The following is a 20,762-nucleotide window of genomic DNA, read 5'->3' on the forward strand; positions in this document are numbered from 1 at the left end:
CCCCTATATTTAGAGCTGCAGTGTTTAGGTGATTAGTTGATTGGCAGTTAACAGTTGACAATTAATATATATATATATATATATATATATATATGTATTTTCAAGTAAAAATGCTTCTGTTCTGTTTTAAGCTTCTCATGTAAAAAAGATGTGATGCCTTTATTTGTTACTCATGACTCAATAAACTCAAAGGTGAGTTTTGGACTGTTGGTCAGACAAAATACAACATTTATAAACCTCATGTTTGAGCTTATAGTTTATATTGTTCACCGTATCTAACATTATATAGAGACTATTAAACAACAATATGATATGCACATTAATTGATAATTAATATAATTGTTAGAACCCTAAAAGTATTACTAGATCTATCACATTTCTTAAAAATGTCCAAATTACTGCCTAATTGAACTGTGTTTAAGTGTTTTCTGAAAACATCAAGATCCACCCAGACATATTTGAAGGCATAACAATACTTTTGTCTAATGACTATGAATCCCTTTTTAAAGTTTTTATTTCAAATGGTAATTTCTCCCCAGATCTGTTTATATTTCACATTCATTTTTCCAGTGTAGTATTTTATTTTAGAATTGTCATCACAAAGTTTTTATCTGTCAATCAAGACAAACAAATTAAAACTATTTATTTTATAACTCTCCTCTGACCTGTTATGTATTTGTTATGACTAATATAGCCTGAAGTTGTCTATTTTTACTTCCAGCAGACATAGTTCATCATTAATATTCACAGCTGATTAATATTTGTTCTCCACAGTTTATTTGTGGGTTTATCATCATTTACTCCTTTTACATAACATGTAGGCATGTGATCAGATGTTTATATAAAAAATATTGCTCAGTGTGGGAAGCTTTTTATTTGACAAACAAACAAATGCCAAAGAAAAAACAACAACAGGAATATGAATGATCACATACAGGTACAAGAGGTAAAAAGCAAGACCATTATCAGTTATACAAAAACACTTCATAAATATAAATTACAAATTTATTTCAAGCAACAAAACTGCCTCATCTCTCTTAACTTCAGATTTCTTGCTCCGCTGTCTGTGTTTCATTACCGCTGCTCAGGTCAAAGAAAACAGGAAAGATGTTTAGGAACATCTTTGCATCATGTGTTCAAAAACTCAGCAAAGTTTGTATTTCTTTCCCCTCCACTGACCCTCATGGGCTCCACAGAAACCTCTTTTCCTATTTCACCCCACAGACTCAGATCATCTAAGAAGATGTGACAGCTTCATCAAAGCCCTCCGAGCATCGGCATCCACACAAACAGCATCATGATAAAAATCGTCACAAGAAGAGAGAAGCGTGGCAGTAATTTTTCCGTTACACAACAGAACATCCGGGTCATGCTCACACAGTGAGCCTATTTTACGTACACGGTGGCTCAGTCACACTCTCACCACATGCTCCGCTACAAAAGCGCCTCAGTTCTCCATTTGAATAAAACACTCAGAACCGACTAATAAGTCTTCTCCCTGATGAGGACACAAGTGTGCAAACGTTCAGCAGAGCTGTAAACAAACATGCATATTAAACACAGACTGTAGGAACAACAGCATCTAGTTGTTTGAGGTGTTGTCAGTGACGTAAACTAAATGTAACGCATTAATTCACAAAGTCACAGTTCACTGACAAGGATAATCAACAGAGTCAGATTAACACTGTTGTCATTAGATCACTGAACATGAACCCTTCTTACTTTATTATCTGTTAAATCCCTTTTGGCCCCAGAGAGCTTGTGTTCAGCTCCAGTTTGTGACCATCGTGTATGTGTTAATGTTACATTTGAGTCACAGAATAAGTTCAGATGACCTGTGATTCTCATCATATATAGTCTTCAAGGACTCTTTTAACCATATTGATGAAAAAATATTAGTACTGAACAATTAATTGAAATTTTCTCAAAATTGCAATATTCACCTTTAACAATATTTGTTAAATGTGTCAAAATACCATTTTAAATCAAATATTGTGGTGCTGCAGAGACGCCCTGGCCTACACATTATATTATATAAACAAAAAAAACATCTTTGTTTAGTACAGATCCTGTGTATAATTTAATATGTTCTTCAATTAAAATGAATATGATGTAAAAATGATCATAATAATATTGCAAATATTGATTTTAAGATTCTTTTATTTGTTTTTAAGTCTCTGAATGGGCTAGGTAGTAACAAGGAATTACAAATTTATGTATCCAAATATTGTATAATTTGTATGCCGTGAGCTAAACTGTTTTATTATTATTATATTTGCTTATGCTACTTTGTTTATTTTAATTTAAAACTAAAAAACACAACATATGTACAGAATATTTTTTCACCCAGATGGTTGGAGGAGTTTCAGAGGATCCTGGAAATATCTTCAAAGTTATATTGATGAGAATGTTGATGAGATCTTTGGGTTTATCAGAAAAGAACAAAATATTTCAAATGTAATCATGCACGAGAGGCACAAACTGGGTCTAAGTGAAGTGTTGGGTGTGGATGAGGAAGGGCAGTGTGATGTAATGAACGATGTTGGCCCTGCTCAGACATCAGCTCATTACACAAAGTGATCATTTGTGAAAGGTACCAAAATAAAAAAACTAAATGCAACAAACTTCAGAGTGTGGAGATAAATTTGAAGACTTCACTGCCTGTTAGACGAAGATAGTGGGTGTTGTTGGAAGAGGTGAGGAGGAGCATTCAGATGGACTGTAACCCAGCAGCAGATCCTTCTCCCGGGGCAGACAAGGCCCGCTGATGTGCTGGCTGTGTGAGTGGTAAAGCCTCAGGAAGGCCAGGATGGACTGTGTGAGCCACAGAGCCGTCACACACCACAGAGACGCCTGAGCAGAGAGGAGACAGAGTGAAGCTCACAGTTGATAATAAACTAAACTGCTGCTGTGTGTTTTACATGTAGTACAGGGTGTGAATGGAGTTTTTTTATCCAGTTAAAGCTGCATTAATTGGCTTCTTCTGGCCCCTTGACCACTGATACCTTGTAAAGTTGTAATAGTGAAGTTGTTATTAAACAGTTGATTATTACACATCCAGGGGTCACAGTGCAACATTAGCACTCATTTGGAGTTGTGTTTCTGGCTACCTGGCAAATATAAGTACAATATTCACTCTGCTTTTATCTCTGTTTTGTTTTTGTGTGTGTGTGTGTGTGTGTGTGTGTGCGTGTGTGTGTGTTAAATTGTGAGAGCTCCTACCTGTGCCAGACTGAGCTCCGTGTAGAAGGAGGAGGTGTCCACATCCAGGTAAAGCGGGACAGACTGAGACTCGGCACAGCTGAACACAATATACAAGATAAAAGGATGAGACACTCACAGAAAGACTAGAAATATCAGCCGATAACAGACACAATGACAGAGATCGACTTTCACCTGTTTGATGTGTCCTTTTATCAGCATATCATCACTTGATCAACATCTATCAAGACTGTAATATGCCTATTAACCTATTAGTAAAGGATAAGAATGTTGCTTGAAAAGAATCAGTATCAGGAACCATTATTACACCAGTTGAATATGAGTAAGATTTGTTTGTTAATGAATGGTGGGTATGTGCATTAGACAGAGCAGCATTGTTTGTTCCACATCTTTATCAAACTATCATTTAATTCAGTTACCTCAAAAAAGGCTTTGATAGGCCCTCATTATTCATTATTTTGTGTTTCTTGTTAGTTATCAAATCATCCACAAAAGCGTTGGCAAGGCAACTGTAAACAAGTCACAGCATCAAATAGGTTATAAGCGGACGATGTGATTGGTTCGCTTGCTGCACATGAAAGCGTCTTTTGTCACACAGACGTTACCCTTTATGTGCTTGTACAGATTTTCTTAAATATTGATCCCTGCTCCCATTCACACACAACCCCATGCAGGAAATGTTCCTGAATATTTCAGGGACAGACTGCATGTGTGAGAAGGGCTTTATATTGGGAGAGTCTAACAACAAAGCAGATGTCACCAGAGCAGCGTGAAGTCATGAACATGGCTATCAAAACTGTGACCCATATAAAGAAAAATGCACTCAGCTCAAGGTGTTCTGCTCTTGTTCCACCGTGATGTTAGGGGGCTTTCTAGAGATTGTGAGTTTAATATCCTTTTTCAACTGAGAAAATGAGTACACACATCTTTTAAAGAGCAGCACTTCTCTCTTGCCGGGCATGACACTGATGGTAGCTTTTGTACAAAGCTGACCTATTTATCAGATAGATTTGACCTGTTAAATCCGCTCGATACATCACAGCAAGGCAGAAACAGAACAGGGTTTTTGGGTTTCAGACAAAATTGAGGGCTTCAAGAAAAATCTTATTCTTTTCAAGGAGGGATGATCTGACATGTTACCACTCCTCAGTGAAATTTTGGAAGTCTCTCCTCATGTTTACATATCCAGTGCTAAAACCCATCATTTAACTCAGTTGTCACAAAAATTTGCAGACTACTTCACATAGGACCCAGGACATGGGAGCGTTGGTATTTTGAACCCTTTCTCTGTGGATCGTGCTTCAGAGGACACGTCTCTGTCCGCTGTTCTGGAAAATGAACTGATGGAAACAACAGCAGACAGCAGCCCGCAGCTTCAGTTCACACAAACCGACTTTGCGTCATTCTGCCGGATGTCAGCCAATATTTCTCTCCGTCAAAACAGGCAGTCAAATATCTGTTTCCTTTCACCGGCACCTATTCATGTGCATCAGAGTTTTCCATTGTGACTGTCACAAAATCAAAGGCAAGGAACAAACTGAAACCACCTCTGAATGCTACTCTGTGTGACCTCATTATTTCACAGAAGCAAGCCAAAGTATTATATTTAATATTATTTCTAATATTTAATTTGGTCATTACAGACAGCAGAGGCATAAGACTGATCCACAACCTATTTTATTCTGATGTACTTAATACATAATTGTAGCCCTTGTGGTCCCTACTGGTTTTCTGTCATTCTTTGACAGTGTGACTTATAAAATGTATTAAAAACTGGTATTACATTTTTTTTTATAAGGACAACACTGAAGAAACCATGATGACAATTACTGTAAGTAAATTACAAACATGTTGGTAATATATAGAAATGATAAAAGATGCATCAATATCAGCGAAATGAAGATGAAAATGATCATTTATTAGATACTGGATGACAATTCAATGTCAGTCATTGCTTATTTTGAGCAATAATGGTTCTGGTTGGTTTTCCGCTCATGGACAGACAGGTGCACAACTTATAATTTAGGATGCAAAATTAAGTTTTTGGTCCACTCAGTAAGATTACCATTGGTTTTTTTTTGGTTGATGAGTGAAGCAAATCTACCAGCCACGTGCACATTTTTACCAGAATTTGGCAGGTGGCTGGTGCTAATTTGTGACCTGGTTATAACTATTTATATATATACATATATATATAGTGTTTTGGGATCTCTGATGAGGCTTCAGATTTACAAAAAATCTCTTTGACCAACTTGTCACTCATAAACCAGCGTCAACATGTATGATGATGCAGCATGACATAGTGATAAAGGTTGAGCATCAGACCACCTACCTGTAAGGTCGTGTGTTGGCATCAGTCACAGTGTCGCACCAGGAAACCAGACCCAGAGACAAGATGACACTGGCCCCTCCAGACAGGAAGAGCACGCACACACTCAGCAGGACCGTCAGGAAGGACGAAAACAGAGTGCTGAGCAGAGACACACATCACAGACCATGAGACTCACTGAATGTGGCCGGAGCCATATGTTGACCCAATACAGCTGACACAATGAGAACATAAGATGACTGACACTGATATAAAATTCTATTATATACTATTCTGGTAACTGATTCATTGTTTATGTAATTTTTGAAGCAAAAATGCTAACCTTTCTCAGGTTGCAGATGTGAGGATTTGCTTTTTCTTTTGTCTTCTGTGACCTAAATATCTTTGAGTCTTGTACTGTTGATTTGCTAAAACAACCAATTCAAGCCATGAGGACTTCAAATAGGGCTCTGTGTAATTATAATGGACAATTTATCACAATTAAACAATTAATCAAGAAATTAATTAAGTTGCAGCCCTAAAATGCATGAAAGCTATAATGTAGAACAGACTATAATTTGTGTTTTCAACTAATTTAAAATGTCAGTAGGTTAACATGTACTACTGTCAACATTTTAAGCACACACAGCTCCATTTTTTTAAATGTCATGATGCTGTTAAGTCAAGATCAAATAACTAGCTGTAAAGATGTTAACCAGAAGATCAGAGACATATAACACACATAGAAATTACATATGGAAGAATTTCCTAGTTTTTTCCTGTAAGTGCAAACAATGGTTTGAGAAGAATTGTGTTGTTGTTTTTATTTATGGTGTTACATGTTTAAAATATAAATGATCTCTGTCTGGTCTACTACTAAACTACTACTACTACTACTGCAGCAACTAGTTTGGTGCATAGTGTTCAATAGGCCTACTCCACGTCTTACTGCTAATACTAACTAATGAAATAAACTAATAAATATCGGTGCTACAGTCGCAGTAATTAAAGTTGAGTGGTGATAATTAGGTCAGTAATGCCATCTTCGTTTTGATACTGATGTTACCAGTGTTATAGGTCTATGAGTGTAATATCAGTTATGTGGGTGTGTTGCAGGTCCTCACTCGTCGTGCCGTCCGTGCAGATAGAAGAGACACCTCCAGCCCTGCGCGGCTCCGTACAGCACCGTGAAAATACCCACAAACGTAGCGAACTGGCAGGCTGCCGGCGGGCCCCACTGCTGCACCACCAGATGAGACACGTCTCCCGGCTCCCCCGGCAGTTCGGCCCGGTTCTCGGTCCTCCAGTAGCCGGTGGAGAAGAGTGCGCAGCGGCCTTTGAAAGCAGAGCCATTGAGAGCCATCGGGACGACCACCAGCAAGCCCGCCAGGACCGACAGGGCGTGAGCGGTGCAGTGAGCCAGCAGCAGCCGCCTGTCCAGCTCCATGTCTGAAGTCAAACAGTAATCACTCTGTATTAAAAATTTAAAATCCAACAATGTCAGCACATGTCCGTGAATTTACAGAATGAGACTTCAGAGCGGTGGTGGATATTTAAAGATGTGAAGGGCGGGGACCGAGAGGGTGGTCGCTCAGAGGTCCAGCTGTTACACAACTCCCTCCATATATGGTCATAACACAGAGGAGCAGCAGAGATCTCACTCTGACATGGTTTATAGGAGACACGAACAGGACAACAATGATCGTCACAGGTGTCATAATAGTCAGTAGTTATATAGTATAATATCCTGTTAACACACAATTTATATTTATAGTAGGGCTGGGGAATATATTTATATTATATTGATATCATAATATGAGACTGGATATCGTTTTAGATTTTGACTTTTAACATTGTGATAGGCCTATAATAATAACATTATTACCATGATGTGTGATATATACAGTACAATAGTTTCTTTTTAGCTGATCACTGAATGTAAATATCATACATGGAAATGTGTTTTCTTCATAACACATTAAAATATGTAAACAGAGATCGTCCTGCATACCTCTGCCAAGGCTTCTCAGCTGGTTAGACCATAGAAAATGTAGCCTACTTTAAATTTATCTCGGCATCAAAATCTGGATCTGCATCATGACACAGAATAATAGACAATCGTGATAATCTGCTGATGTCAAGTTGATTTAAAAAAAATCTAAAGTATATCCTGGAAAATCATAAAATAAATTAACAAGTCTGCAAGTTTTTGAGATAGGCTATTTTATGTCACATTCTTGGTGGGTACAATAACAGCATTGCTACCGCTTCTTTAATCACTATACATTAGATAGATAGATAGATAGATAGACAGACAGACAGACAGACGGATAGATATTTATTTGTCATTCAGATTATAAACTATAGCGTACTATACAGTGCACACTTCGTTGCAATGGCTCAAAAATAGTGCAGAATATGAAGAGTAACAAAACGGGAGGAACAAAATTATTATTTCTAAAGGGGATCGATTGGGAAATGTTAACCAATAGCCTAATCATTCCTATTTAGTGAAAAAGTCAAAAGTGGCAATCCTTCGTGTAGTTTTTTAGCCTTGAGTTGAGTGAATCATCTTCCCTCCATAAACGATCATTGATGACGTAGCTGCAGCGACGTCATGTCTGTTTGTTTTTAACTGGCCTCATTTCAGTCCTGCAGAAGAAGATTTAATTTAATGTAATCAGCTTGCAGACAGACTGGTGCTCACTGATCAAGGGCCTGATCAATGAGGCCGATCAGCTGGCTCCATGTGGGCACAGGAGGGCTCAAAATGTACCTGCTTTATTATAATTGTGACATTTTGAATTAGTATTTATCTAGTTTTAACAAGTATTAACATTATAAACAAGTTTCCCCAGCTATATTAAGAAATCAGCTTTTGAATAAACGTGCCAACATTTTAAACTACAAGCTGCTGATGATAAAAATTTGAGATCTAATTAAATTATAAAATAAATATTAGATTGACCTTTTTGTACCTTATCTTTAACACTGTTTTAAAGTCATTTTTACATAGGCCTATCAGCAGCTGGTATAAGTCATGACTGGGAAGAGTCATGCTAGTTTTATTACAGCAACTGAATCAGATTCTGTGACACCATGTGAATTAAGTTAAGTGTGGTTTAGTCAGTTTTATTTATATGGCGCCAGATCACAAGTAGTGTCTAGTGCAGTTTAACATCAAAGCACAGAAAACCTGGGTCCACTGAATTATAGCAAGTCTTTAATTACTCCAGAGGAGTCCTAATTTGATGCCACTGGTAGAGGAATGTGGGGTGGAGCTGGGTAAAATTCCTCCCTGTGTGACAGACAATGGCATCCACCCACACCCTGTGGACACATCTACAGCTTTCATGACATACAGACCACAGAGCATTAGTGACACTGACTGAGCCCAAAAAAACAAACTGTGCAACTAAGAGAATGTGCAGAAGATTTTACTGTCTGTACAACTGACTGTTAACCTGAAGTTTAAAACTATACATATGCTAATAATCCACATGACAGCATTGGTCAGTGAGTACCCTGAAAAAAGTTACATAAAAATGTAAATAGTGTAAAGTATTATTGTATTAAAATCACAAAAAAGTGTCTTTCACTGTTATATAAATGTTGACCATATCAATATGGCCAAAAGACAATAACTTGTTAGATGAACAAATACTAACAGTGAAAGATCTTCTTCAGTGATAATGGGAAAGCCAAATTCCCACAGTGAATTACCACAAAACTGAATGAATGCAGTGTCTGTAACACTTAATTAAATTGGAACATTATGATGAGGCTCATGAGGCTGCTATGTAGGGCAGGCTTCCACAAAAAACAAGGCCAATACAAGATTTAGCCTAACTGTATGGACATACTGAATGCACTGGGAATGAAGGAGACATGTAACTGGTTATTAATTAACTGTTGATTTAATTAATTTGATTTCTTTTTCTTCACAAATTTGTAGTATGAGGCTATTTTGGTCACATAGAACTGTAATCTGATAGGCATTTAAACAACAGTGCTATCTTGTTTATAAAAGTGTGGACTTTATTTTTTATTTTTCACCAAGGGATTTCACTCAAGGTTTAAAAATGAACCGTGGAGCTCATGGGACATATATGTACTATATCACTGATGTTAACAGGCCTGTAAGGTAGTTTATCCCCTATCATTGACGGTGTTACTGATACTATTCAGGAGACATGGCTGTAACCAAGAGTTTAGAAATACTGAGATCATCCAAGTAGCCACGCCACACTCAAACAATTAGTTTAAAAAAAAAAGAGGATATTTTATATTCCATGTTGAATTAATTCAACCATTGAAAAGTCCATCGTTTCGTCAAGTCCGTGTTTATGTGTATTGTAAGGTGACCTTGAGTGCCCTGAAAGGCGACTTAAATAAAATATATTATTATTATCATTATTATTATTATTTATTCAATTAGTTTATGCATTTGCAAATATTTCTTTGCCTTAAAACTGACCACATTTGAAGTCAATGGGTCTCAACAAAACAAAATCTGACTTCCACAGTTAAAAAACTCAAATTAAGGGGTGAATATCTCCTGAGGAAAGACAAGCTTTGTTCACTGAGTCAAAATGCCGAAACCCGGGATCGAACCAGGGACCTTTAGATCTTCAGTCTAACGCTCTCCCAACTGAGCTATTTCGGCGACAGAGTTGCTTGTGTAATACACTAAATTTATTGAAACACACTAAAGCGACAAACGGCATCAAACTATAAGTGATATTAATCGATTATCAGTAATTACCGAACACGTGTTGCTTTAAACAGCTTGAACCGGCAGTTAGGTTGACTGCGTCTCCATGGTTACGTCCAGTACGTTGCGGTGACGTAACTTTTGCTCTCACGTTTAGCGCAGAGGCTGCTGGGAAGAAAAGGTCAAGAATCGACGGCAGTGGAAGAGGCTGATTTACTGCCGAGGAGAAAGACTATCACTGTAAATGTTACTGAGAAAAAACAACGCTACCACCAAAACTACGTATTTGTCTGATGTGAGACCTCTGCGCGTTTCTGCTTACAAAACAGCAAGTATTACACTGATATGTCGCCCGTTTAATTGAGCCTCAGTCGACGGTAGCTATCGTTAGCTGGCTAGCAGCTGCATTGTTATTGTTTTGGCTTTTTAGGCGCCTGTATAACATTACTCCCAGAGGTTCCCCAGCCGAGGCACGGCCCCCGGACTGCCTGAGTGATGTTTTTCTGTCCGTCCCGGGAAGATGGATGAGAAGTCCAGCAGTAGCAGCCACCACCGGCTCCTAATCGTCCTGCTCATGGTGTTGCTCTTCGGCGTCATTATGATCCAGTATGTGTGTCCCAGCAGGTCTGAGTGCCAGATGCTGCACCAGCTGGGCTCCTGGTTTAATGTTGGCAGTGCAACTGGTTCCCGGAGCAATGAAAACCAAGACGGTCTTCAAAAGGATCCGTACATTGCAGAGGACGGCGCTCTGGTCCGCTTTATCCCTCGCTTCAACTTCACCAAAGCCGATTTAAACCGCGGTGTAGACTTCAACATCAAAGGGGACGATGTGATTGTGTTTCTGCACATTCAAAAGACAGGCGGCACCACGTTTGGTCGTCACCTGGTGCGGAATATTCAGCTGGAGAGACCCTGCGAGTGCCACGCAGGCCAGAAGAAGTGTACTTGTTACCGGCCAGGTAAAAAGGAAACTTGGCTCTTTTCCCGGTTCTCCACCGGCTGGAGCTGCGGACTTCATGCGGACTGGACTGAGCTGACCAGCTGCGTCCCCTCACGCATGGACTCACAGGAGGCCTCCAGGAATCTGCCCAGGTTGGTGAAGAGGGAAGGGATGCTTGGGTGGGGATCATAGGGGAACTTGAGACAATCACAATACATACAATTCAATTTAAACAGTAGGGACAAAATCAAATATCTAAATGTTTTTGAACATCAATATGAGTTATGATTACTACTTTTACAAAATATAAAATGCCACACTTATGTCATATCACGATATACAATATCCAGTATCTAAGATTATATCTAGTCTCATATCACATCATCAATATATTATAGAGATATTGCACAAACCTACATACATGATCTTAAAGATTATTCAGCTGTACGGACAACTGAGCAATACACTGAAAGATAATCATCCACAATATATAATAGTCTTTACTGAAGAGGTAAATATACTCTAAATGGTCAAATTATGTTTTTCTATTGTATAATAAAGTGACTGCAGAGGTACAGGTCAAAATGTTTTGATATTACATACATGCTTTAGCTGCTAACGTACATTACAGTTTAACCGGGTCAGGTCAGATGTTCATTTGATGAGCTATTCAGTGGTCTTGAGTGTGAATCCAAACAACACAAACCCAACTGGTTCTAATGTGATACTTCACTGACCATGTACATATAAGCTTTAGAAAAAATCTACAACTAATCACAGAATGATCGAAAACTGTCTGCAGGGGTGCATTAATGAACGGGCTAACCTGGGCTACAGCCCCAGGGCCTCCACCATGGGGGGGCCTCTAAAAATTGAGAATAATTATGTAGGCTAATGAACACTCGACCTTAACACACATGACGCTGCACTACAGTAACATCTGGTGGTAAAAGTGATAGGGATGGTGCGACACTGAGAGCCCCCCCCCCCATATCTTTCATTTTGAAACAATGTAACAAAATCACACCATATATATTCCACACGCAGCGTAGTAGACGGCACACAAAGCGACAGGCAAGACGACACATAGCCTAATAGTTAGCAACAATGAAGCGTTCACACCCAAGTGGCGTTGTAATTGTGCGTGTGTGTGTGCGTGCATGTTGGCTCATTTGCAAAAATGAAATGCACATAGTTAATGTTAGGCCTACATACATTAAATAAATAAATGGCACAGAGATGAATCAATTATGTGCTTGCAATATGTTAGATTTGTTGCATAGCCTATGGAACAGTTATTATTAGCCTAAGTGAATTATTGTGCTGATGTAAGTGTGTGTGTGTGTGTGTGTGTGTGTGTGTGTGTGTGTGTGTGTGTGTGTGTGTGTGTGATTATATGTTGGCTCATTTGCAAAGGTGCACATAGTTAATGGTACATACATTGGTACATACAATGGTACAAATAAATGGCACAGAGCCAAAGATGACCTTGTATTGAGTTTTTGTAGGCAAAATATAGTGTGTCAACCACTTAGGGATGGGGGGCTCATGAATTCCTGCAGCGGGGGTGCGGGGTGGGTTGGGGGGGCTCATAAAGTTCTGTAGCCCAGGGGCCTCCAGTGTTGTTAATGCGCCCCTGACTGTCTGGATAAAAATGAGTTTTGTGTTTTTTACTCTGCCTTCTCTCTGCTGTGCCTACCGACTACTTCTTATTAAATCATATTTACTGACCTCTGAGCTTTTAGTGATGACATCTTGTGGCTCTTTGAGTTGGCATGTTATAGACCTAATGTCCTTTTTTCTCCTCTCCAGTAGGAACTATTATTATATAACTATCTTAAGAGATCCAGTGTCACGGTACCTGAGCGAGTGGCGTCATGTGCAACGCGGTGCCACATGGAAGGCCTCCTTACACGTTTGTGATGGACATTCACCGACACTGTCTGAGCTTCCTAGCTGCTACACAGGGGATGACTGGTCAGGTTGCTCCCTGCAGGAGTTCATGGACTGCCCCTACAACCTGGCCAACAATCGGCAGACCCGCATGCTGGCTGATCTCAGCCTGGTGGGTTGCTACAACGTCTCTGCCATGAGCGAGGTGGAGCGCTGGGCTGTACTTCTAGAGAGCGCTAAATGTAACCTGCGTGGCATGGCCTTCTTTGGACTTACCGAGTACCAGCGTAAGACCCAGTACCTGTTTGAGCGTACCTTCAATTTGGAGTTCATCGCACCATTCACACAGCTGAATGGCACACGTGCCTCTAGCGTTGAGGTGCCTCCTGAGACGCAACACAGAATCCGCCAGCTAAACCAATGGGATGTGGAGTTGTACGAGTACGCCCGCGACCTTTTCCTGCAGCGTTTCCAGGTGGCGAGGCAGCAGGAGCGCAGGCAGGCCCGGGAGAGGCGGCAAAAGGAGAGAAGGAGACTCCGTGGACGGTTCACAACAAAGCTAGGGAGGCAGCTGAAGCCCACAGAAACCTCACGTTCTCCTGTAGTAGAGCAGAAGGGAAAAGCAGATGAAGCTGGTGTGGAGTCTGAGGTGCCACTCCCAGACTGGTGGGATCTAGATGAGAACGGCACCTTGGAGGACTACATGGACAACGTGGAACAGTGGTAGTAACAGGAAGAAGCAGTACGATGTCTTAATGCTGAGTGTACCCATCTCTGCCTTTTCTGTTGTTAATGAATCCATTATTTTAAGTATATGCCTTTCACTGAATTAATTTTTTTCTCACCATGAACTGTTTTAAGTAACACTCATTTATTTATTGATATTGATTGTATTTCTTTGCCACAAATGATATTCATAATGGATATAGTTCCCTGACAGAAAGAAAGGCGGGTTTAAGCTACCTGCAGTCCTTTCACCCAGGGCTCTATGATTGTTCTCATGGCTTTCACACACATCATCAACTCTTGTGATATAGCTTGAAACAAGGGGGTGTTTATATTCTCTTTGTGAGAAGGAATAATGTAAATCTTGTTTTAATCAGAAAATATGCTACTGTTTGTGATTAACAATCTGTATGTTTGCCAAACTGTTGTCTTGTCTGAAATATGTACATTTTTAAAAGGTACCAGTTTTTAAGTGTCTAAGTTACAAAAAATAGATACCTCAATGTGTAGTATAACTGATAATGTTGTAAAAAAAAACTGAATGTGTCCCAAATCTACCTTTTTTATATAAAAAATGTTTTTACATTCACTGAACTGTTGTCCTAATGTCATTTTGTCTGATAGACTGAAAGGCTGCATCGTTTTGTTGTTACACTTGCAAGTCTGTGCAGCACCAGCAGGGAGTGCTCAAGTAATTAATGAAATCAGAATCTCCTGGATGGAGTACTGAGGTGAAAGTGGATCTCACAGCTTATTCTTAAATATGCATTTGAGCCATAGTTCACTGTGATACTCAGAGGACATAAATGGCACATTTAAATCGATTAACAGGAATTACCTTGTCTGATTGTACATGCTTGTGTAGATTGGTCCCTTTAAGCATATTTAAAAGCCAGTTTCCCAATCTCAGTGCTCACATGATGATTTTTGAGGACCATAGTCATGGGACCTGTTGCAATGTGACACTGATCTATAGTTAAGGTGTGAGATAACCAGGACGTTTGCCAAGAAGTGCTTTATAAATAAAAATTCAGTGCTGTTCTCGTCTCACTGCCAACGCCAGTAATCTAACTTTCTCATATAGTAAACAATACTGTGATCTGAAGCCATCTGCAGTAATGAACCTAAAGGAGCGATTATATCAAGATTGTATCAAGAGGTTTAAGAGTAGAGGCAGAAGAGTGCATATAAATTATATCACCTTAGTGTGTAACGGATAAAAAGGCTGAACAACTCGCTTTCTGCATTTCTGGATGATAAATTAATTATTACTGTTTTTTGATTAAGAGCTCATCATTAAGCCAGAAATCAAGGCATTTATGAAGATACTCTCTCAGTTGGTGTCCCATAATATTAACTTCAGTGGAAATCAATTTTCTAGAAGGACACAGCATGCATTTTGTTTTTTATAAGAGTTTAATTCACAGCTCAGAAATCAAAATGCAAGGTTTTTAACCACCTGGGTGACAGAGGGCGCTGTTGTATAGAAAATAGCTTCGTCTATATAGGTACACATGAATTATATTGTTTCTTTTTCACCAAACAAATCAGAAAACCCAACAAGCAAGGATATATAATACAACAACGGGCCTATACGATAAAAATAGTTACAATGCAATAATTAGATTTTTTTTAGGTAATCAATTCATCAGTTGAAATATTTTGCAGTAGAGCAAATGAAGACAGTGTAAGTAACATCGGAATGTTAGCCACTCGCTGGCAACTGGCGATCTAATGTTATTTCCTATTTTTGGCTGACATCTACATGTAAGAAGTAAAAAAATACTAAATACTGTTATATTATCTCTTAATAAAGTAACTAAATGTGAAACATGAATATATAATAAAACAGCCTCAATGTTTAAATGTATTTTTTACTCCTCCTGCAAGTAAATTTTAACTAAACACATGAGCCAAACTGATAACATTATTCCTATAAAATAATAAAAAATATTATTATAATGATAATAACATTAATCATAATAATAATAATAATAAATAAAACACAAAATAAAGTGCTACAAAGTAAAAGCATCAATATAAAATACTTTAAAAAAAAAACTAACATAAAACATAAAATAAGAGCATAAAAGCAGCAACCAGCAAGGTTAATTTAAAGTCAAAGCTTCTGCTAAAAAGATTTGACGTAAAACAGTCAGCACTTAAAAGATATTACATCCTTGAAGTGGCAGCACACACTTGGGGTATGGATGGCTTTTTTGGGGGGACTAATGATAATCTGACATTCAGTTAAAAAGACATTTAGCCCTCACTAGGCAGGCAGCTTCATTTATATAGCACATTTCACACACAGGAGCAACTCAATGTGCTTTACATAAAAACAAACATTTAACAGTAAGAATTGAAAACATAAACATACAATAAAAATAAATGAATAATAAGTATCCATGGAAGTATTTTCTTTATGTAGCCTATGTGTATGTAAATAAATAATAAAAGCCAATCATAATACAAATTGGAAACATTAAAACATACAATTGAAAAAAAAAAGTATTAGGTATCCATGGAAGTCTTTTATCCATTAACCTGTACCACTACCTGCGACGTGTTTATAGTAGTTTACCTTGCTTGCTCTCCTTTGGTCGTGACTTTGATTTTCTCCCCGTTTGCTTAATGATGTTATCCAATAAACGGAAGCAAACACTCACACACTTTCTCTCCCAACTCCTCCCTCACCATTTTGCCCTCCCTCTGTTTTTTCTCCTCCCAAATCACTCTGCTGTGTGTCCACTCAGTGTTGCACCAGAGCAAATGTAGTCGCAGCTAACACTTCAGAACCCTCGCTTCTTTCTTTCACTCCGCGGTTTTATTATTTGTAGCTAAGCGTTAACACGTTTTTTTTTAATCTTTATTTTATAGTAAGGCAAAGCTGAGTGTATAGCAGATAAAAAAAACGAGTCTTTGTGGGGGGGAATATACACTAAATACACATTTTAACCGACGTTAATTTAAGGGGAAGACATCGGATTTGGACTATAAACAGGTAAGAGGCTGAGCATGAGCACGTCTGGCGCAGTTGACTTTGCAGCAATATTAATGCTACCTGACGCTTTCAAGCTAACATTAGGTGTGTGTTTTTATTCATTCTTGCTTGCAGCGGTGTTTTCTGCCTTTTCCTGCCTGTTGCGTGGAGGCTCAAAGCAGCCTTTGTTACTGTTAATAGCTTTGTTACACATTGCGCTGCACCACCAATAACATTTGCATTTAACCTGCTTTGGGCAGGTCTGCTGATAGATGACCGCTGTGCTGCATATGGACACAAAAACGCTGCAAGCTGCTCGCACATTGTGGCGTGCATTGTCTAATGTGAGATTTGCGGATTTGGTTGAGTGCAAGATGTAGAATTTGACTTGATGTCTTTGCAGTGTTTTAAATTGGTTTCATCTGTCATGCCACAGAGCTGAGAGCAAAAAAATCAATGTGAAATTACTTTGAGATGTACTCTGCTCACTGTGATATTGAGTTTATATCCATTACAGCTGGCAGAGGTGAGACACACCTGCAGGTTGCATCCTGGTTAAATGTCTGTGAGGCATTTTGCTTCCAGTCTTGTCCTTGTTTCTTGTGAGGGTCAGACACTCCAGCCACCATGGCACACACACTGTTGTCACTACATGTCTACACACACACATATATATATATGCACACACACATATATGTTTTTCTCATGGATGTATTGCCATGTCTCGGCTCACTTAACAGTACAGCCGGTCGTGACAAGTTCACACTCCCTCCAGGCTGTGGACTCTGCACCAGTCTAGCTAGTTTTCCTTACTTAATATAAACACTAGTAAACCGACACACACTGGCATACACCACATTTCCTACATAACCTGTTTTCATTTCTCTCATTTGGCCACACATTAACTGCCCAGGAAGATGGTGCAGATAAAAACCAACCATCAACAATGAAGCAGCAATAATAAATCAAGTGTTGTGCTATTAGTAAGTTGTTTATTCAGCTGTAACATGTACAGTTAACTTTCATGAAGATTAGTATTAGGATGTGAAACTCCAAGCTCAAGTGTTATGGTCAAGTGAAATGAAAGCTGCAGGGCCTGCACTGTATTCTCTTCTTTGTTAGAAAGTTCAGCAGCCAAAGTTAACCTGAGTTGTTCCAAGTATTCATGCTGTGAGTCGGCTATATTGTCCCCTATGATGGGATAGGTTTGGTGTATGTTTGATTGAATGAAAGCTGTGGTGCTTTAATGAGCTGAAAGGATTACTGATACTTAACCTAATTACTTTGCACCCTCCCTCTAGGCTGCTGGCTTTCACTCTCATTGTGATTTATGGATCTTCCACCTTGTGCTTTTTAATCAATCACCTGGTCATTGATGTTATCCTGTTTTGTTCTTGTCCTTGTATCGTGGCTGCTCTTGAACAGAGTTGTCTGTTTGGTGGACTGGTGGAAAATGCATATCATTTTAGATGGAGATCAGTGTTTACATGGCTTCAGTGTTTGTTACATAACTACCTGTGCCTACCAGAAAGGAATTCACCAAGCTTTTGGGAATGGGGAAACTCCAGATTAAAAATAAATTCCCACCGAAAACTCCAGAGATTCTCATATGAAACCAAATGGTAACACAAAATCCCTTTCTGGCTTTCCCCAGTACATGAAGTGCTGAGCCTTGTAGAAGTATGATGCTGTTGTTCTCTCTTTCTCTCTGCAGCATTAGCCTATAACACTGTGCTTTCCCATACATTGTGCATATTATTTACTCAGTAAGTACAACAATAGAGCAAGCTAGATTCCTACTCATTGGCATATCGTCTCCTTTGAGTGCTTGAAGTTCAGCCGATTCTATCATTCTTTTATGCTCTATTAGCCTAAAACACTTGACCTGACCATTTAGCCATTCTGCTTAATCTTCTGCAGTTCACATTAAGTGCAACAAAATTCGTAAACCGTCAAATTTCCCGTCAACCTCTGGCTGGAAATTAAAGTTTTATAACCCTTTTAATACTTCCATGCCCATATAATGACTTCGCAAAAAAGAAAAGGAAGGGGATCAGTCTAAGAGGAGAAAGACTCACACAATATTTCATATGTCGTTCCTGTTTAAATTTACATACGGGCACCTGAATAATATCAGTATTTTTGCATTTAGACTTGAAAAATTGTCCTTTAATGTGTCACGCTGCCTTTCGCTGAATGTGTGGCTGACACGTTACAGTTTTATTGGTATAAGGCTATCTGTTAATGTCAGCAGATAAGGTGCAGGGCTGTCTATCGAGGTGGCACCCAGCCTGCACACCAGCCACGATGCAGACGTCAGAGCTCTGGTGAAGGTTACACTGTCGGTAGCCCTTTGGTGCACTGAGTTTGACGAGGGACGCAGTGCGCTGGAGTCAACAGCAGCCACCCCCATCTGTCCTCCTTATTCCCCCCCCCCAACCTCCTCTTCCTGTACCACCTACACGTTGACCCCCACCTACTGACTGCTGGAGCCCCTCTTCTCACTGCAGACACCTGGAGGACAGGCAGCAGCATAATGAATGTTATAACTAGGACGTTCTCTATTTATCACCGTGCCGCATCCCTGCAAATGACTGTTTATGCTGCAGTGTAAAGGTCAAACAAGTTCAGTAGGCCAAGATTGGTTTCTGTACAAAATTTACACATTCTATAGAAGTCAAGGAGGGAACACAACCGAAAGTTGTGGTGGAACGTATTGAACGGATTCGTGTATCAGAGCTGAAACAATTTCTCAGTTAATTAATTATTCAAGTCATTGGCAACTATTTCGATAATCAATTAAGTGTTTCTCTCATCACTTTCTGCTTTCAGCTTCTTAAATGTGATGATTAGCTGTTTTTCTTTGTCATTTATGATATACATAATTAGCTTTGGATCACTGGTCAGATAAAAAAAAGCTCTTTGAAGACTGAGAAATTGGGATTGTCATTTTTGTACTTTTTTTTACATTTCATAGATTCAGCAGTTAATAAATTAATCATGAAAATGTTTGTCTTCTTAGAAGCTTTAACCCATTCATCAATGTCGTGAAGGACAACACTGGGATTGCTGTGCTGTGTGTAGGCTGTGACTGCACAATAACGCAGCCTCAAGCATGTAACATCAAGCCTGTGTCTCTTGAACAGCACTCGTGATCAATATTTAGCTGTAGCAGCACTTCAAGACAAACTTCCCTTTTCTTTTTCCTCACCCGTATCCTCACTTCATCTGCCTCTTAATTATTTGATCCTTGGCTGTTTGTTATTCTCATGTCTTGATGTGTTTATCTCTGTTGTGGTACTGGAGATAGTGTTGTTGTGTAATATTGCAGTTTGGTTGCTGATGTCTTATTCAGAACTGAAGGATCTCTATTTCTAAGGAGCACCGTCTCCTAAAAAAAGAAGTAAAAACATCCAATAAAGTGAAGCGTATTTTTCTTGATGGGGACAATTCATGTGACTGTGATGTTAGTAATTTTGTTGGGTTTCTTAAAGCTTGTGACATCTTTGGAGACACAGTCATCTGCTTGTTTTTTTTTTTTTTTCATTAATGCTCGGTAAGTCGAGCTGCATGAATTTCTAGAAATTTCTGCATCTTCATGAGGATAGCAGCGCTGGTGGTGATATTGGCCGACTGCTGTTGAATTATTCATTGACTAATGCACAGATTAGTCCCACGGTGTACTTACACAGCCGAGTCAATCAAAACTTGGTGGGTTGACTGCGTTTTATGTAATAGTTTAACCTGAGTGCACGTTTTATTTTTAGTTTGCAATGACAGTCATTTGTTTCTCTTTTCTTTTCAGATCCTACTTTTCTGCTTTCAGATGGTGGTTAGACCTCATTCATAAAACTACCCTCCTGTGGTATCTGAAATATCAGATCTACTGACTTACTAATAGCTCTCACGTGTCTATTCATCAACATGCTGAAACAAACACAAACCCCATGTGGGCATGGCGTGATTTCTCTATTTA

General features: G+C 39.0%; 3 protein-coding genes and 1 non-coding gene across 7 annotated transcripts in view; 2 read left to right on the top strand and 2 right to left on the bottom strand.

The window, feature by feature from the left end:
* Positions 1-2,251: 2,251 nt before the first annotated feature.
* Positions 2,252-7,030, bottom strand: zgc:153018 (Transmembrane protein 179-like). The gene is made up of 4 exons (XM_053323454.1): positions 6,655-7,030; positions 5,555-5,692; positions 3,223-3,301; positions 2,252-2,853 (listed from the first exon to the last, which is right to left on the bottom strand). Exons 1-4 carry the CDS (start codon positions 6,975-6,977, stop codon positions 2,665-2,667), a joined length of 729 nt encoding a protein of 242 aa, XP_053179429.1. The 5' UTR covers positions 6,978-7,030; the 3' UTR covers positions 2,252-2,664.
* Positions 7,031-10,123: 3,093 nt separating this feature from the next.
* On the bottom strand, positions 10,124-10,196 carry trnaf-gaa (transfer RNA phenylalanine (anticodon GAA)). The gene has a single exon. It is a non-coding gene; the product is annotated as a tRNA-Phe (tRNA).
* A 243-nt stretch (positions 10,197-10,439) lies between these two features.
* On the top strand, positions 10,440-14,348 carry hs6st2 (heparan sulfate 6-O-sulfotransferase 2). Of its 2 annotated transcripts, none has more exons than XM_053323437.1 (2): positions 10,440-11,336; positions 12,997-14,348. In XM_053323437.1, exons 1-2 carry the CDS (start codon positions 10,765-10,767, stop codon positions 13,802-13,804), a joined length of 1,380 nt encoding a protein of 459 aa, XP_053179412.1. In that variant the 5' UTR covers positions 10,440-10,764; the 3' UTR covers positions 13,805-14,348. The 2 variants fall into 2 exon arrangements, with proteins under 2 accessions (XP_053179412.1, XP_053179413.1); XM_053323438.1 differs by having other exon boundaries at positions 13,000-14,348.
* A 2,238-nt stretch (positions 14,349-16,586) lies between these two features.
* The window catches only part of mbnl3 (muscleblind-like splicing regulator 3), a 30,630-nt gene continuing 26,454 nt past the window's right edge, over positions 16,587-20,762 (top strand). For all 3 annotated transcript variants that reach the window (XM_053323444.1, XM_053323448.1, XM_053323447.1), the window contains exon 1: positions 16,587-16,807. The gene's annotated coding sequence lies outside the window, so the exon portion shown is untranslated. The remainder of the gene's footprint in view (positions 16,808-20,762) is intronic.

This window comes from Scomber japonicus, chromosome 8, assembly GCF_027409825.1.
Source record: "Scomber japonicus isolate fScoJap1 chromosome 8, fScoJap1.pri, whole genome shotgun sequence".
Classification (NCBI taxonomy): domain Eukaryota; kingdom Metazoa; phylum Chordata; class Actinopteri; order Scombriformes; family Scombridae; genus Scomber; species Scomber japonicus.

Bases quoted from the DNA above. Each gene is read 5' to 3' on its own strand.
- hs6st2 (XM_053323437.1), top strand. From the start codon at position 10,765: ATGGATGAGAAGTCCAGCAGTAGCAGCCACCACCGGCTCCTAATCGTC. The intron at 11,337-12,996 runs GTTGGTGAAGAG...TCTCCTCTCCAG, and splicing joins GCCTCCAGGAATCTGCCCAG to TAGGAACTATTATTATATAA.
- zgc:153018 (XM_053323454.1), bottom strand. From the start codon at position 6,977: ATGGAGCTGGACAGGCGGCTGCTGCTGGCTCACTGCACCGCTCACGCC. The intron at 3,302-5,554 runs GTAGGTGGTCTG...TATTGTGTTCAG, and splicing joins GCCAACACACGACCTTACAG to CTGTGCCGAGTCTCAGTCTG. The intron at 2,854-3,222 runs GTAGGAGCTCTC...CTCTCTGCTCAG, and splicing joins CGGAGCTCAGTCTGGCACAG to GCGTCTCTGTGGTGTGTGAC.